This window comes from Rhamphochromis sp. 'chilingali' (genome assembly GCF_963969265.1).
Source record: "Rhamphochromis sp. 'chilingali' genome assembly, chromosome: 11".
Lineage (NCBI taxonomy): Eukaryota > Metazoa > Chordata > Actinopteri > Cichliformes > Cichlidae > Rhamphochromis > Rhamphochromis sp. 'chilingali'.
The window spans coordinates 17,599,924-17,618,627 of record NC_137938.1 but is presented as its reverse complement, the minus strand read 5'-3'; the positions used below and the strand labels follow the sequence as shown (position 1 = coordinate 17,618,627).

Below are 18,704 nucleotides of genomic sequence, written 5' to 3'. Positions count from 1 at the left end.
AAATCCAACATCTGTTTTGTATGTCTGTGTGTTGTACACCAGTAGGGAGATGCTGACAGGACAGAGGCTCTGCCAGTCAAAGTCGCACCAGGATTCGGTCCTCTCTGCCCTCAACCAGCAGAGGAAGGATGGCCTGCTGTGTGATGTCACTCTGGTTGCCGGTGAGCAGAAGTTCCACGCCCACAAAGCCGTCCTAGCAGCGTGCAGCGATTACTTCAGGGTGAGTCTAGTTCATGTTAGAGATCTCAAAAACAATTCATCCTGCCAATAAATGAAGTTCTTGAGCAGAGTAGTAGTAGAAGTGTTTGGTTGGAAAATTGGTCATGTTTGCAAGCCCACATGGTGTATTATATGTCACACCAACTGCTACACGTCTTTCACTAACCCACCTGGAACGAGCCCGAGTGTTTGATACCTTTTAAGCCACATACGTTGCTTTAGCTAGGCTTGTGCTGTCAGACAGCCAGGCAGGAGATTTCCTCAGATGGGCCGCACAGGGAAAAGTGCACACATGAGATTTAATTCAGGGACACCAAGCAGATTAGAAGGTAGAAATTAATCCCTGTTGAAAATGAGAGGCAGATTAAATATGTCCAAGTTGCCCGGGGATTATTCCTCCCGTGTGTGTGTGTGTTTGTAGGGTTTTTTTTTTTTTACTTCTGTCTGAAGAGAGTCGAGGGTGGGCGAGTCACACTCCTCTCCTCCTTTTGTTCATCCCCTTCACATTTGTTCTCCTTTTGTTCTTCGGCTCCTTTTTTAAATGCCGCTCTTTCAAGTCCCAGCTGAGCCGAGCAACACTGTTGTTCCAGCGCTCGGATTATTAGATCAGCCTGCTACAGTAAGCAAGAAAAACTCACTCCGCTCCTCTGTTCCTCTGGAGCAGCCTAACAACATTATGTTCATTTTGTCATCTGACTCCACCGCTGGGTTTCATTTACTTCATTTACTGAGGAGATGAAGGGGCCTTGTGTGGGGAATAGCAACTGTGTTTTCCCCCTCGTTCCACGTCTCAGTCTTCTCACACTCAGGCAAACACCTGCACACTTTGCAGTGATTAGAACACATTATGTAGTCCAGCGGGCATGAGGGATTGTAATGAAATACCTGACCAAGCATGAGTTGTGTACCTGGAACTTGTCCTGAATGTGTCACCTGCCTCTTCCAGTCCCATCACATTACTAAGACGTCTGGACAGCTTGGCGAGATACAGCCACAATCAGTCACACCAGCCTCACAAGCACACCGCTGACAGCGAGAAAGTACCCACACACAAAATGTTGTCTGTTCGCCCATCAGTTAGAAAGGAGCCTTTACCAAAAAACAGTCACTATTTTCAATAGAAATGTCACAAACTACACTAAGTAAAAGTCATATATTGCTTTGTGACAACACTATTTAAAAGACTGATCGGTATTTCCTGTAGATCATTTATAGACGATCTCTCCTCTGTCTAATCCAATATAGCTTGATTTGATAATGGCATCTGTTGTAAGTTGATCCCTGTGAGGAAGTTGGTGCGTGGGGATTCAATGTATACTGTGCTATTTGTAGCAAGCTGTAAATAAGTGGAAATAGATTCACTGCTGCATACAAAATTGAAAGTTTGTGAATTCCCCTTTCAGGTATTTATAGTAGCAACAGCTTATTTAGTTTTTTCTTCTGAATACTTTAGAAAAGGAGTTTGCAGGTACTACTGTGGCACTGATGTCGCATTAGGCATTTGCATTGCATATTATATATCTCCGGACTGCATGCACAGAGGTACAACACACTACATGGACTGCCCGTGGAAAGAGTTGAGCTCTGTTTAACTGAGCTGTATTGATTTCATTTATGAGAATTTGACACTGTTGGGTCTGTGATTCCACAGGCCCCACGGGTTTAGAGACTTATTCCCGTTAACGAAGCAAGACGAACAGCAATCGATCGATTTTACTTGCTAGCAATGGAGGCTGGTCCACCAGGCTCTTGGAGCTGAACGCTCCTCACCTGTTTCCTAGCCAACTTCAAATAAACAGCCTTCCTTGCAGCCTTTTTATTGAATACAGTTACAGTTTACACTGGCACCACCCATTGCGGTGTGTCGGGCCCTTGTATGTGTGTGTATGCGTGTGTGTGTGTGTGTGTGTGTGTGTGTGTGTGTGTGTGTGTGTGTGTGTAGGTGCCCGTGAGTGTGTGTGCTTGTGTTTGGGGGTGCATTTGTGTGACCTCCTGCTCACCAAAGGGTCATAAAGGCAGGAAGTTTACTAAACAAGAAAACAGAACCTTCACATAGGATGTGTCCCTATAATAAAACACTACAGCCTCCCCCACCATTCAACAGGCTGGGGCGGGGGTCAGAAACAAAGGAATGTCTTGGATCATACAGTTTGAACCAAGACTTACAAATTTAAGTACAATAATGGCAACATTTAATAATTTGACTCCAACAGACACAAGTCTGAAATGTTCTTTTCTTTAAAGCTGTAGGTACAGTGGGGCAAAAAAGTATTTAGTCAGCCACCGATTGTGCAAGTTCCCCCACTTAAAATGATGACAGAGGTCAGTAATTTGCACCAGAGGTACACTTCAACTGTGAGAGACAGAATGTGAAAAAAAAATCCATGAATTCACATGGTAGGATTTGTAAAGAATTTATTCGTAAATTAGGGTGGAAAATAAGTATTTGGTCACCTCAAACAAGGAAAATCTCTGGCTCTCACAGACCTGTAACGTCGTCTGTAAGAAGCTTTTCTGTCCCCCACTCGTTACCTGTATGAATGGCACCTGTTTGAACTCATCATCTGTATAAAAGACACCTGTCCACAGCCTCAAACAGTCAGACTCCAAACTCCGCCATGGCCAAGACCAAAGAGCTTTCGAAGGACACCAGGAAAAGTATTGTAGACCTGCACCAGACTGGGAAGAGTGAATCTACAATAGGCAAGCAGCTTGGTGTGAAAAAATCAACTGTGGGAGCAATCATCAGAAAATGGAAGACATACAAGACCAATGATAATCTCCCTCGATCTGGGGCTCCATGCAAGATCTCATCCCGTGGGGTCAAAATGATCATGAGAACGGTGAGCAACGATCCCAGAACCACACGGGGGGACCTGGTGAATGACCTGCAGAGAGCTGGGACCAAAGTAACAAAGGTCACCATCAGTAACACACTACAACGGCAGGGAATCAAATCCCGCAGTGCCAGACGTGTTCCGCTGCTGAAGCCAGTGCATGTCCAGGCCCGTCTGAAGTTTGCCAGAGAGCACATGGATGATACAGCAGAGGATTGGGAGAATGTCATGTGGTCAGATGAAACCAAAGTAGAACTTTTTGGTATAAACTCAACTCGTCGTGTTTGGAGGAAGAAGAATACTGAGTTGCATCCCAAGAACACCATACCTACTGTGAAGCATGGGGGTGGAAACATCATGCTATGGGGCTGTTTTTCTGCCAAGGGGACAGGAGGACTGATCCGTGTTAAGGACAGAATGAATGGGGCCATGTATCGTGAGATTTTGAGCCAAAACCTCCTTCCATCAGTGAGAACTTTGAAGATGAAACGAGGCTGGGTCTTCCAACATGACAATGATCCAAAACACACCGCCCGGGCAACAAAGGAGTGGCTCCGTAAGAAGCATTTGAAAGTCCTGGAGTGGCCTAGCCAGTCTCCAGACCTCAACCCCATAGAAAATCTGTGGCGGGAGTTGAAAGTCCGTGTTGCTCGGCGACAGCCCCAAAACATCACTGCTCTCGAGAAGATCTGCATGGAGGAATGGGCCAAAATACCAGCTACTGTGTGTGCAAACCTTGTAAAGACCTATAGTAAACATTTGACCTCTGTTATTGCCAACAAAGGTTATGTTACAAAGTATTGAGTTGTATTTTTGTTATTGACCAAATACTTATTTTCCACCCTGATTTACAAATAAATTCTTTACAAATCCTACCATGTGGATTCATGGATTTTTTTTCACATTCTGTCTCTCACAGTTGAAGTGTACCTCTGGTGCAAATTACTGACCTCTGTCATCATTTTAGGTGGGGGAACTTGCACAATCGGTGGCTGACTAAATACTTTTTTGCCCCACTGTAGCTTTTTTTCTACTCTATCTGAGCACTCAAAGTACTTTATATAACTTGCCTCATTCACACATTCATACAACGTTTCTATCTAACATTCATACATATTCAATCTCTGATAGATCACTGGAGAGCAAATTGGGTTTAGTATCTTGCCCAAAGATATTTGGCGTGCAGACTGGAACAGCCAGTAATCGAATTACCAACCTTCTGAGTAGTAGATGACCTGCTCTACCTCCTGAGCTCTATAGAGAGAAGTTTGGTCGAGTCACTGACTGCAAGATGCCCAGATCCTGTGGCTACATCATTACCCCTCCATCACCATGCTTGACAGTTGGTGTGATGTGTTTGTGCTGATAAGCTGTGTTTTATTTTTACCAAAGTGGTGCTATACATTATGGCCAAAAAGCTCCACTTTAGGCTTGTCTGTCCAAAAAACACTGTTCCAGAAGTCTTGTGATTTCTTGAGATACAACTCAAGATACAAACCTAAGCTATGCTGCCATGTTTTTTTTATATGTAAAGAATTTCTCCTGGCAACACTTTAAGCCATTCTTGTTGAGTCTTTATCAAATTATATTTTCAAGAACTTTAATATTAATATGCTCAGTGAGGCCTGTATAGTCTAACATGTAGCTCTTGGGAGTTTTGCAGTGTTTTGAGCATTGTTTAGTCTGAGCTTAAAATAAATGTTATGGGACATACACTCCTGGGAAGAGTTTAGGATTGTGTTAAGATCCTCCAAACCAGGAAACAGTCAAAACTTTTGCATTTGTAGAGGTGCTCACAGTTGCTGATTATCAGTTAATGGCTGCTAACAAAGAAAAACAGAGCTGCAAAGAGGTTCGTAAATACTTTTCACACGACTGTAAAATTGTTCCATTGGTCTAATATTTTTATTGGAAATGTTCTCATCTAAAAATAATATAGAGTTATACTATTATATTATATATTTTCATAAATCTTCAGGATTGAGATACAGGCAGATATGCTTTCATCTTTCTGACTTGGTGTTCTACAGTGGGGCAAAAAAGTATTTAGTCAGCCACCGATTGTGCAAGTTCCCCCACCTAAAATGATGACAGAGGTCAGTAATTTGCACCAGAGGTACACTTCAACTGTGAGAGACAGAATGTGAAAAAAAAATCCATGAATCCACATGGTAGGATTTGTAAAGAATTTATTCGTAAATCAGGGTGGAAAATAAGTATTTGGTCAATAACAAAAATACAACTCAATACTTTGTAACATAACCTTTGTTGGCAATAACAGAGGTCAAACGTTTACTATAGGTCTTTACCAGGTTTGCACACACAGTAGCTGGTATTTTGGCCCATTCCTCCATGCAGATCTTCTGGAGAGCAGTCATGTTTTGGGGCTGTCGCCGAGCAACACGGACTTTCAACTCCCGCCACAGATTTTCTATGGGGTTGAGGTCTGGAGACTGGCTAGGCCACTCCAGGACTTTCAAATGCTTCTTACGGAGCCACTCCTTTGTTGCCCGGGCGGTGTGTTTTGGATCATTGTCATGTTGGAAGACCCAGCCTCGTTTCATCTTCAAAGTTCTCACTGATGGAAGGAGGTTTTGGCTCAAAATCTCACGATACATGGCCCCATTCATTCTGTCCTTAACACGGATCAGTCGTCCTGTCCCCTTGGCAGAAAAACAGCCCCATAGCATGATGTTTCCACCCCCATGCTTCACAGTAGGTATGGTGTTCTTGGGATGCAACTCAGTATTCTTCTTCCTCCAAACACGACGAGTTGAGTTTATACCAAAAAGTTCTACTTTGGTTTCATCTGACCACATGACATTCTCCCAATCCTCTGCTGTATCATCCATGTGCTCTCTGGCAAACTTCAGACGGGCCTGGACATGCACTGGCTTCAGCAGCGGAACACGTCTGGCACTGCGGGATTTGATTCCCTGCCGTTGTAGTGTGTTACTGATGGTGACCTTTGTTACTTTGGTCCCAGCTCTCTGCAGGTCATTCACCAGGTCCCCCCGTGTGGTTCTGGGATCGTTGCTCACCGTTCTCATGATCATTTTGACCCCACGGGATGAGATCTTGCATGGAGCCCCAGATCGAGGGAGATTATCATTGGTCTTGTATGTCTTCCATTTTCTGATGATTACTCCCACAGTTGATTTTTTTCACACCAAGCTGCTTGCCTATTGTAGATTCACTCTTCCCAGTCTGGTGCAGGTCTACAATACTTTTCCTGGTGTCCTTCGAAAGCTCTTTGGTCTTGGCCATGGCGGAGTTTGGAGTCTGACTGTTTGAGGCTGTGGACAGGTGTCTTTTATACAGATGATGAGTTCAAACAGGTGCCATTCATACAGGTAACGAGTGGGGGACAGAAAAGCTTCTTACAGAAGACGTTACAGGTCTGTGAGAGCCAGAGATTTTCCTTGTTTGAGGTGACCAAATACTTATTTTCCACCCTAATTTACGAATAAATTCTTTACAAATCCTACCATGTGGATTCATGGATTTTTTTTTCACATTCTGTCTCTCACAGTTGAAGTGTACCTCTGGTGCAAATTACTGACCTCTGTCATCATTTTAAGTGGGGGAACTTGCACAATCGGTGGCTGACTAAATACTTTTTTGCCCCACTGTATATAAGAACCAGTACAGTTACCATTTGCCTTATAACAGAGTATACTGAAGTCAGATGTGAGGCAGTCTGTCCCATAGCCTAAGCCTGGCCTAGACTGGGCAACAAGACAATGGTCCCAAGCACAGTAACAAGTCTATAACAGAACAGCTGAAAAAGAAAAGAATCAAGGTGCTGCAGACCTCAGCCTGACTGGAATACTGTGCTATGCATATATAAATACCCACTAACCTCAGTGTACTGATGTATTAATATTGTAAAGAAGTATGGGGCAAAACTGTATCACTTATCAAGTTTTTCTAAAGGTGCTTCTACAAACTACAGAGTGATGCAGATTCAAATAAAGAATTTTGAATCTTGAACATTAAAAATGTAAAGATGCAGTTGAATCATTACTACAAGGTCTTTCTTTATGAAGTAGAAAGGAGAACAGAGTGGCTGTCAAGAATAAACAAACTGTTGCTCTTAATCATTTGTTTATTTATAGCAATCAAGGTTCAGATAGGAACACTATAGTCAAAAAAAGACTTTTATTTTAATCTCCTGGAATTTATGTTATTATCCTTTATTTATCCAGGTGAAAAAGTCTCATTGAGGTTAAAATGTCATTTTCAAGAGAGACGTGGGCAATAGGGCAGCAAAAGTTACAATTTGATGGCATGGGCAACTTCCCAGCCCTTCCATGTGCACTGGCACAGAATTGGGCAGGATTCAAGGACACAGACAGATTAAGTCAAATGCAGCATTAAACTGTGTTCATGACTCATATAGAGTGGGTTGTCTGCCTATCAGAAAGTCAGTGATTTGGTCCCTGGCTCCTCTGTCTGCATGTTGAAGTATCAAACAAGATACTGATCCTCAAGCACTTTGTAAGTATCGATACCAGTCCATCCAAAACAGGAGCTGTGGGTTGCAGAGTGGCTTGCAGATGAAAAAATGTGCTCCAAATGAGATTTGCCAATTATATATAGGGATGGGTATCATTTAGGTTTTATCCGATACCAGTACCAAATCGATACTTTTGAAACGGTGCCGGTGTTTAAACGGTGCTCGAACCGGTGCTTAAAGAATGGAGAACTCAAACTTTGTCCAACAATCTCTTATGTTTAGCTGTTTTTTTGTAAAAAGATAACAACGTTAGCCTTTTCTGCAGCTATAGGGCATATATGGTATCACTCTTGGCTGGAAGCAGTGCTTAATCAATGGAAAAAACACCAATTTTGTCTAAAAACCTCTCATGTTTAGCTGTTTCCCAGCGCTTTGGGGTCCTTAGGGACTAGTAAAGCGCTATACAAATACAGGAATTTTACCATTTTGACCGCTTCGCCTTGGGCATTTTTAATCTGTAGCTCTGCTCTAAAAGAACATACGTACCTGGGCCCGCCTACTACGCTTGCAAAGGTAAAATGATTGGCTAGAATCCAAAGTGTATGACATCTCAGGAAAAATAAAAGCACCGAAATAAACTACCGTTTATGTCAGAACTGGTGTCATAATGGCACCGGATACCGGTACCCATCCCTAATTATATATCAGCTGATATCCTGGGTTTGTGGTGAGCTTTCCTTTATGTTGTGCTCTGTGAGCACTACTTTGAAACATATTAAGCATCTAAATCCAATCACAAAATCACCACGCAGTTTACCATAGAAATGCTGACCATGTTTATTTCTTTCTACTGAGGCAGTTAAGGACAGGAAGGTTAAATTAACAAATGAATGGTTTTCACAAGTTTTTGTGCACAGTCTTAAGTAAAAGTCTAAGTACTCTGAATCCTTGTAAACCTTCCTCATTTCTTGGCACCAAGAACGAGAGCAGTTGGCAGATTCAGTCCAAATGCACTGATACACGCATTGGTCTTTAAAAAGCTTAACAGCTGAGCCTCTGGCAATTTAACAGCTTGCAGCAGTTATGGAACAAACATTCCAATTAAACTTTACCAAGCAGTACCAAAGTGTAGACATGTCTCGTTTAATACTATTTTCTCTGATCTAAAGGTCCCAGCAACATAGGAACATAGGAAAATGCCAGAAAAATCCAAAGAAGAACAAACAAATGCAGTCTGAAAGGTTTATAAGAAAATTCCACTGGACACTCACAAAGCAAAAACACAGATTAAATTGGAGAATGTCTTCCTAAATGGGATATTGTTGTTGTATATGAAACTACTCCACTTTTTTTTAAATTACTGTGCACGCTCATCATAAAGGTAGCCAGGTAGAGGGCAGAACTAATTTCTTTTCAAAGTATTGGAAGACCAGCATACATTTTTAATGTAAAATTCAGTTAAAACAAAAAGAAGACATTTTTGTTTCTCTATTGTAAGATAAGAATCAGTGTAAAATAGAAATATTAAAGTGAAGTGCCTAGGGCTGCCACAAACGATTATTTTGATAGTCGACTAGTCACCAATTATTTTTGCGATTAGTCGACTAATCAGATCATCATCCATTGGACATAAAACGTACAGCTTATTGCACCAGCAGCATCTGCTCTCATATAACTATCATTAGCTTCCAGCTTTAAGTGTTTAAGGTATGTGCTAACTAAAAATAAAGACAAGATGATAGTTTATTAAATTTTAATGAAATTTGCAGATTGTTTCGGTTTAATAAACTCCTTGCTATCTAAAATATAACAGGACACCGGAGTATATTCTCGAGCATCTCACACTTCTGATAATCAGCTGTCTGCTTGACGTTTATTCAGCTGTGTAAAAACTATAACTTTAATCTCAGCCAAACCGATTTACTCAGGAACAAATAAAACACGGAACAAAGCCAAACAATAACATTTTTAAGTTATCTAAGTGACTTATATATGTTTAACCTGAGTAGCGAAAGACAGGTGTTCTCACGGGCTCTAGTGAGGCTTGCCCCCGGCTAGCAATCGAGCTAGTGGGTAACAGACGTCTCTGAAAACGTCGGAGCACTTTTGAAAATATGTGGTGTCTTGATAAACTGAGCAGATATTTGAGGTTTACACAGCTACATTCTCACCTAAAAATGTGTTAAACGTTTATTTTGCGACCCAGAAAGAATAATAAGAATAACATTAAAACTAACTAGCTGCCGCCATTGTTGGAAACTGAGCTGGGCCGCGCTATGAATTCTGGGACAGAGCTACTTCTTCTTCTTTGGGGTTTAACGGCAGCTGGCATCCTTGAACATGCAGTGCTGCCATCTTCTGTTTCATTCCGTTATTACACTCTTAAATCCTACTACTCATTCCTGCGTCTTTTGGGATCTTACAAAGCTTCAAACGACGCGTCAACTATTAAATCAGTCGTCGACGATTTTGATAGTCGACGTAATTGTGACTAGCCACTAATCATGGCAGCCCTAGAAGTGCCCCAAAAAGCAAAATCATCCATTTACCAAATACAGTCAACTATTCTTTTTGGTCTTTTCTAATAAACATACTTGCAAGTGTAGTCTCCTTCCCTGGAGATAAACCACTACTTTTCTCAGACTGAATACTGTAATTTTTCACTGGGTGCGTGAGGAAGTCACGAGTCCTCTATGGTATGATCAGGCCAAGCAGGCACACACAAATTTTGCCAGCGGGTCAGGCTAACTGCAACGCTACACCCCCACTGCAGCAGTGTGTGAAACGACTGCAGCGAGCATGGCTCTGTGGCGCAATGTGTCTCTGCGATAGATCTATATCCCAAATCAGGGTAGCCATCCGTCACCACCAGTGCTCCCTGAGCTCCTTCACCAAGGTCAGGAGCGCTCATGCTGAAGGCACACAACTCTATGAGCACTTCTCAGGGTGCCCTGTCTCTGTATATCGTAGGCAGTCTATATTGTTTGTCCTCCACTCTTTACTTCCTGCTTGTGTCTCAATGCTTTTTTGTGTGTGTTTTATGTTCTTGCAGACAGACCAAAGCTCAGCCGCTATCACATCCCGGGTGGTGAATCAACAAGACTGAGCTTTGAAGACAGATACGCAGACACTGGTTTAAAACTCAGCGTAGCCCATTTCTCACATCATGCTCACAATACAGAAGGGCCATTTGCCAGAGAAGGGGGTGGGCGTTGGTGCCTGGTGAAAGTTCATGTGTGCTATGAATCAGGGAAAGCCACATTCATTATAAGCGAAATGAATGTGGCTTTCACAACAGAAGGAGATCCTGCGATAACCAGGCAGCCCGGGGGCTTTTGAAGCTTAAAATGCTGTCACACACCAGCGTCTCAGTGGAGATAGAGTGGAGCGACCGTGTTGCACATTGCACTGTGATTAAAAAGATACTTTAAAATTGCAAGTTAGCTAAGATCACTATCCTGAAAAGCAAGGAAACTTTGGATACAGAAACAGCTGGAATTAATTTTCAAAAGCGGTTTAGTGGTGCTGTTTGTCCCATTACAGGAGAAACATTGAGACACCACATTTAAAGATGGTATAACGTTACTCTAGCTCAGAACTCAGGTGACAGGTAGCAGATGATCGTCATCATGGCCATGCTTAACCTGTAAAACTCCTTCTTTCTCTCTTCCCCTCAACACTGCTGCGCACTGCTGGTTGGCCGTGATCAATAGCGCTGTCATCCCTTCATGGTGTGACACCAATCAATAGCTTTGATTAGCAAGCAGCAAGGTGGACTCACACACAGCAGGGCCAGACTGCAGATGCTGTGTCCACGGCTTTGATTTCACATGGAGTTTGACACGTACTGTGCTCATGCACGTGTGTGTGTGTGTGAGACAGGATGAGGGAAAGACAGAGGGGTATAACAGAAAGTACTGATTGTGCTATTTCTTTCTGTTGACCTTCAGAGCCAAGGCAGGTAAATCAATACGAAAAGGGTTCTAGGATGCTGCGTCTGGCAGGTTTTGATTAACTATCAGGCTGTTTTTTTGTTTTTGTTTTTTTTTCTCAAGTGTGTCGTAACCTCCAGATATTTATATGATGAACCTCCAGAGCCACCTCTGAAAGACTGGAGAAACAAATGTGAATGGTTGTGATCACTGGACTTTTTCTAATACAGTATTATATGTGTTTGCTTCTTTTATTTCAACAAAGAAAGAAAATGCCACATGAAATATGTGTGATGTAATGTTCCCTCAGCTGACCTCCATGTTTTGGCTCTGTGTCATCAGGCCATGTTCAGCCTGTGCATGGTGGAGAGCGAGGCAGATGAAGTGACTCTGCAGGGAGTGACCAGCGTCGGACTGAAGCACGCTTTAGATTTCGCTTACACTGGACAGGTGAGTTTGAGCCATCGTGAGCAGACTGACAAAAAAACCCCAAAACAACAACAACATTTGCAGAGATGGAAATGCTGTCGACAGAAAATCTCATGAAAAGAAATCACAGTACACCACACAGAAATTTTTAGATTAATATCCAGAAAGTTATTTATCAGTACATATCATTACATTTGCTAAACTGTGGGTGAACGTCCACTACTACTGTTAAATTGTTCTGATGTATCATTAGGTTTAGAAACCAAGTTCTCTGCCAGGTGACATAGTTTGTTGACTCTGATTTATTGAATCCTTATTTGGCTGCCTAATCAGCCTTACTTTCTACACTGTTTCAAGGCTAAGCTACATTGCCTGATCCCATTTGCCTGATTGGCAGTTTCGTCTCATTTGGACGTCTAGGCCTGCTCAATTGATCAGCCTTCGTTGCTTTAAATTTGCAACCTCTCTGGAATGAAATGCTTTAACCTGTAGTGCAAGAAATAATATATATGTTTTTAATATAAAAATATACAGTAATAACGCAAGCAACCACAAAATCCCCTGGGGCCCACCCAAACTTAAATCTTCACTCCAATGAAAATACAAGAGAAAGTGATGTATTTCCTTGACTGTTTTATTCAGGAAACATAAACAACACAGTCCTTTGGCTATAAATCACCACCCATCCATATGTAAAGTGTTAAAGCCCATGTGTGACCCACCTGGATGCAAATTTCAATACAAAAGTAAGTAAATTTAGGTCAGAGCAATGAGTAATATCACAAACTAACAACCTCCTATTACCAGTTTTAATTCACTTTTTATCTAAACAAATTAATTTACATATATAAATATGCAACTGTAAATAATTTCACACTGAATTTCTGTTATTACTACAGCCTACCTGCAGTACTGGCCCCCACTTTGGAATTCACTTTGTTAAAAAGATACTTCTGTTAAACCCCTTGAGTTAAAGCTGAAAGTCTGGACTTCAGTCACATCTTGACTGTTTGACTGAGACAAAATCCATCCATTTTTTAAATATACAGTCCTAGAAAACAAGTAAATGGGCTGGCTAGCAGCAATCTCTGAGATGCAAGTTATGTTTGTTTTCCCTACTGTTCACTGAAATACACCGTATAAAGACAACATAAACGCTCAAGTGGTTTAGCAAATTTATTTAGCCAAGCTAACCAAGCTATATAAGCAAGCACAGTGCAGCTACTCAGCATGCTAAGCTAACCAGCATGTTCTTAGTACTGGCAGACAGTAGCCAAACACTAAACTAACTCCCTCAGCTAGCATAGCAGCACACAACATAACTGGCTAACAAGCTATGAAGAATATTTGCAGAATTGATTCCAGTGCTGTTCTTCTTTGATATATACACTTTACATGTACATGTATATTGTTGTTTAAAGAGCTTGGAAAGAAAAGCGTCTGGACTTCTTTGAGTTGCTTGAAGATGTTTCACCTCTCACCCGAGAAGCTTCTTCAGTTCTAAGGTCAAATGGGGGAGAGTCCCAGATTTAAACCCAGTGGGAGTTTCACCCCAAAGAGGGACAAAGGACCCCTGATGATCCTCTACCTAATCACATGAGCCAAGGTGTGAAAGCGGGTGTGGGTCACAATCAGTCAGGGTTTCAGGTGAGCTCATTGTGAAACCTGGTCCCACCCTATCGTGTGATTTCCTGAGGTCAGATGGCCCAGGATGTGAGTGGACGTTAAGGCCTCTTTGACTCCCATCACCCTCTGGAACACAAACTTAGGGTAATCAGGACCCTACACCACCGGGCAGAACATGTTCCCTCTAAGCCTGAAGGAAAAAAGAAGGAACACACACATGTAAAGGAAGCACTTAAAACATGCTTCTATCCTAATTGGGCGTTCATAAAGTCAGCAAAGATGCACAGAAAAGAAGATCAGACACCAGCGAGGGAGGATAAGAAGGACAGACGCAACAACATTGTCATCCCCTATGTAGCCGGTGTATCAGAGAAACTCAGGAGAGTTTTCTCCAAGCACGACATCCCAGTGTACTTCAGACCCAGCAACACACTCAGACAAAAACTAAACACAAACTTAACAATGTGGTGTATGCTGTACAGTGCAGCGAGGAATGCTCAGACCTCTACATCGGAGAGACCAAACAACCACTTCACAAGCGCATGGCACAACATAGAAGAGCCACCTCCACAGGACAAGACTCAGCAGTTCATCTGCATCTTAAGGATAAAGGTCACTCTTTCTAAGATGCCAACGTTCACATTTTGGACAGAGAGGACAGATGGTTTGAAAGAGGAGGGAAAGAAGCCATTTACGTCCACTGTGAGCAACCATCTTTGAACAGAGGCGGTGGTTTATGATACCAACTGTCTGCCATCTATAATCTATAATCCAGTTTTGAGTTCCCTTCCCAGACGCCTTAACGTCCACTCACATCCTGGGCCATCTGACCTCAGGAAATCACATGATAAGGTGATTTGACCTTAGAACTGAAGAAGCTTCTCGGATGAGAGGTGAAACGTCTTCAAGTAACTTAAAGAAGTCCAGACGCTTTTCTTTCCAAGCTCCTTAGACTACGATGACCTGGATGACTGAGAACCTTCACAGATATATTGTTGCTTGTTAGTAAATATCTTGCCAAACAGTTTTTTGCAGTTTGGGACTGTGTTGTCATGCATACCTGTAAATAAGTGTTCATCAAACAGTGATGCTGGTAATTGATTTAAGAACAATGAATGTGTGTATTTATTATTTATGAAAAACAGTTTTTACTGTCTCACTATATATGGTGAAATAATAAATAAAAATAAGATAAAAAAATAATAACATGATAAATGAACACACGTCTGTGTTTTCATATATTAGCAAAGCGAACAAGCACCAGGGGCCTGGTTTTTGCTAGTAGTAGAGACGCTGTGGCTGGTCAAAGTAAAGATAAATTTGACTACTTTGAATGCCAGAGGGTTATCTGTCAAAGAGCATTATGTAGTTCATAAGATGACCAAGCTGATGTTAGTAGATTAAAAATCCTATGTGCTGGCTATATTTTATAATTAAAGGGGAGTATAAAAACAGCATACAAATGTGAAATACTCAAATACTGTACATTTACTTTAAAGCTGAAAATAACTTAATATTCTATCAGTGCCAAATATGTCACAAAACTAAATAAAAATATGGATTCTGCAGATTACCTCTTTAATCTCAGCAGCATAAGCTCCTACCGCTGGATGACTGAGTGTGCAGGTGCTTTATCAGATTTTTACTATGAACTATGAACTATGCACCTGCCCTGGCCACTCTGGTTAAAATAAAAACAGAAGAGCACACAATTACATTTCAGTGCTAAAGGTTCTTGTGAGTTCATGTCCTTGTCTTGTCGCCCAGTCGACAAAGAACGAGTGCGTGAGAATTCCTGTAAACCTTTCTTGACATTTTTTGTGCCAATGATTCTTGCTTCACTAAGCAGCCCAGCGGCTTATTTTGTGTACCAAGAGGCCAGGAACTTTGTAATTACTCCTAATTTTATTTCCACAGTGGAAATGAGCAAAGAGTGAGTCGGTTAGCCAGTGTAAGTAGGTCAACAGCAGGCTTGCAAGCTGCCCCGCTTTGGTTGGCTCAGCTCCTGTCTGCCCAGAGGAGATGATAGCAGATGAGATGAGGGCAATAAGCTTACCCCCAGACCGTTAATAATGACCTACTAAAAATCCTTTAGCCACATGTCATAGGCCAGCAGGGTGAAGGAGGAGGCATGCCATCAGTAGCTTCATAGGATTTCTTTTATTTTTTTACTGGCTGCCAACCACAGCGGATCTCTCAATCAATTAAACATCCTGCAGCGCTGCCACAGTTTTATTAGCCACACGGTACCAGATCACATGGCAGAGGACATGCGTTCTGCCTTACACGCATCTTCTTCCATTTTATATCTCCTCCAGGTGAAAGCTAGTAAGCGGCAATAACTGCTGGTTTACACAAGAGCTCATTGTACTCCCACACTGAAGCGGGCACGGAGTTATAAAACTGACTTCTGCTGTGTGAGGTAGAGGTGCTCTAACTGTAGTGGGCTTCTGGAGTGGATAGGAGAGCACGATATGAAGAGAGTTCACTTACTGTTATTACAGTCATCATTGCTGCTGCTGCTGCCTGACAGGATGCTGATTGAGTGAAAAAGGGAAAAAATGCGGGGTTTGATGTTTTTGATAGCATGCTTTCCTCAGTTCATAGTCACAGAATAGATGAAGAGGTGCTTGGAAATTAGTTTTTTCAAATCAACATTTTTATCTGCTCTGTTCTGCTGTTTTTTTCTTCTCTAGCTCAGTGTATCTAGATTCTTGTTAATGAAGCGAAAACCACTTGCTATTGCTCTGTCTTAATATGTTAAGCTTACGAGGCCCATAGATGGTGCGGCTTGTTAACTGGATTGCTGCCCAGGCCTGGAAGGAAACCATACTGTGATAAATGGGAATGTGCAGATGCAGCTAATTGTGGAGAAGGAGGGTAGAAATTTTTTTTTATCAGAGCGGCTTGCTGGGAATATTTTCTAAGTGGTTGTATATTATACTATTATAAACAAGTAGCCTGATGATTTCAAATGAAGTGTTTACATGAATCCTAACGTGGCCAAATAATGCGTTATAATGCAGTGAGAGCAATCATGTAGACTGAATGGACAAACATGCAGTAGAATAAAGTAACACATTTGTATTCAGATCTGCTCATTTTGTTGTTCAGATTCATAAATAATCAGTAGGCTCCAGCAAAATTGATACTCCTGAGGCCTGCTAAACAATGTTCAGTCCATTACTGTGGCAACAGTACCGATGGGTGAGAGAGACAAACGATGAAGTCATTTTTCACACTTTCACTGCTGATGCAGTCACAGCTCTGTGGATATGTAGGGCAGAGCTGCTAAAGGGATTATCAAAGGTTTTGTAGGTTGTTTTTTTTGTTTGTTTTTAAAACCAATCTAAACTGTGGGACAGGTGATTCCACAGGATGAGGGAGATAGCATGGTGTCTAGTCTGACTGGGTTACGATTTAAGTGATGCCACCCTCTGCGCAGTTCTCCACCCCTCTGCTCCTAAGAGCTTACGAGAACGAACTGGCTGCGTTACAGAGCGTTATGTTGCATATGGGTGGGTAATATGGAGGAAACAGAAGGAAGCTTTCAGTGCATAATTTTCATCCGCTGCTCATTTAAACAGGAAGCATTTTGGAAGAATCTGTGCAGAAACAATTGCCTGAATATGTTGCTGCGCTGCAAGGAGAATAATGGCAAATCAAGCACAATGGTCAAGCAGGGTTTTTTTGTTTTTGTTTCCGCATCATCTGTTGCAGTGTCCGAAACATTTTTACATTTAACCAGTAGAAATCAAACTTAGCCCAACTAAAGTTAAAATAAGAAAGAAATTACAAATATATATATACTTTTTTTTAGTTCTAAGGTTGTATGTGTTAGGACATGAAAAAATAAATCCTCTTTTTCTCACATGCTTGATAGCTGGATTAATGTCTCTGGGCTAAAATGCTGTGTTTAGTTTTTATCAAATGTAGCATGGTGCATTATGGATAAATATTAAAGAAAGAAATCTTGTGGTTCTTCAGAGGGAATTTGCTGAAATGTTCCAAGAAAATTGGATGTGTTCATCTCGACATTTCGTCATTCATCCAAGTGACTTCTTCAGACATTCTGCATACCATAGATAAAAACGTGTGCCTGAACCTGAACAGTTAAAAGAAACAGTGATTATCAATAAATAATGTACAGTACAGTACTAAAGTTCAGAAAAAGGCATCACTTGAAAACAACCTAGAGCTCAGCTGCAGTGAAACGGACACTCAGACACAAATGTTAAAAAAAGAAACCTAATGACCCTGTTTGAATGCTCTGAACCAGATTCTGCTGGAGCCAGCAGTGATCCAGGACGTCCTGTCTGCAGGCAGCCACCTTCAGCTGCTGGAGCTCCTCAGCCTCTGCTCACACTACCTCATCCAGGTGCGTGCACAAAGCACAGACGCACACGCGCACATGAATGCACGCATGCACACAAACGTTCACATGTTCTGGTGTCCTTGTGTGTGAGCTGGGAACTGCGGACATTAGGAAAAGAAATCAGCGCAGAAACAGGTTCATGCTACAAAATCCTCATCAGGTTAATGAAAATCTGGTAATAACACTGATGTGTGAGAGGTATGGTCCACTCAGGAACAGTTGCTCCGTTTGATCCTATCTGCCAGTTATATCGGGGGAATTTTTACAAATGAGTCACCTTACTTGGGGTTGAATAGCTTACATAGGTCATTTTACACATTTCCTAAATCATTATCCAAACTGTCAAGTATCTCCTGTGTTTCTTTCCAGTTTTCTTTCATTACTATAGATTTTTTGCTTTTTTTCCCTTCAGAAAATGAAAATGAAGATATTATGTGTAAGAACTGTGAGCTGTTGCAGTTATTACACCCTAATTACACATTACAATTACACGTTATTACACACCCTAATAGAATAGAATAGAAAAGTTGAATTCTATTCTATTCTATTAGGGTGTGTGAAAGGCATGCCACCTTTGTTAGGAAAATAATGCAATTTTATATCAAGATTATTGTGATTATATTGATACTGACTGCTTGCATATTAAAATACTGACATGATGTCCCCATCTAAACCAGTAAAAGAGCAAATGACTAGAATTGGATCAAAGAGTCCTTTTCTTCAATCTCTTTGTCGTTACCTTTAAATTAGGTAATTTCTACTTTTGGTACTTGTGTGAAAATCAGGTGATGTTTTAGGACCTATTTGAGAAATGTAAAAATTCCAAA

The 18,704-nt window shown here is 41.5% G+C and overlaps 1 protein-coding gene across 4 annotated transcripts in view; it reads left to right on the top strand.

Annotated features, from left to right (window-relative positions):
- Positions 1-18,704, top strand: part of klhl32 (kelch-like family member 32) — a 37,134-nt gene that overhangs the window by 5,373 nt on the left and 13,057 nt on the right. For all 4 annotated transcript variants that reach the window (XM_080897407.1, XM_080897405.1, XM_080897406.1 and 1 more), the window contains 3 exons: positions 43-220; positions 11,790-11,897; positions 17,782-17,880. In XM_080897407.1, coding sequence (XP_080753533.1) covers positions 43-220; positions 11,790-11,897; positions 17,782-17,880 — 385 coding nt within the window. The remainder of the gene's footprint in view (positions 1-42; positions 221-11,789; positions 11,898-17,781; positions 17,881-18,704) is intronic.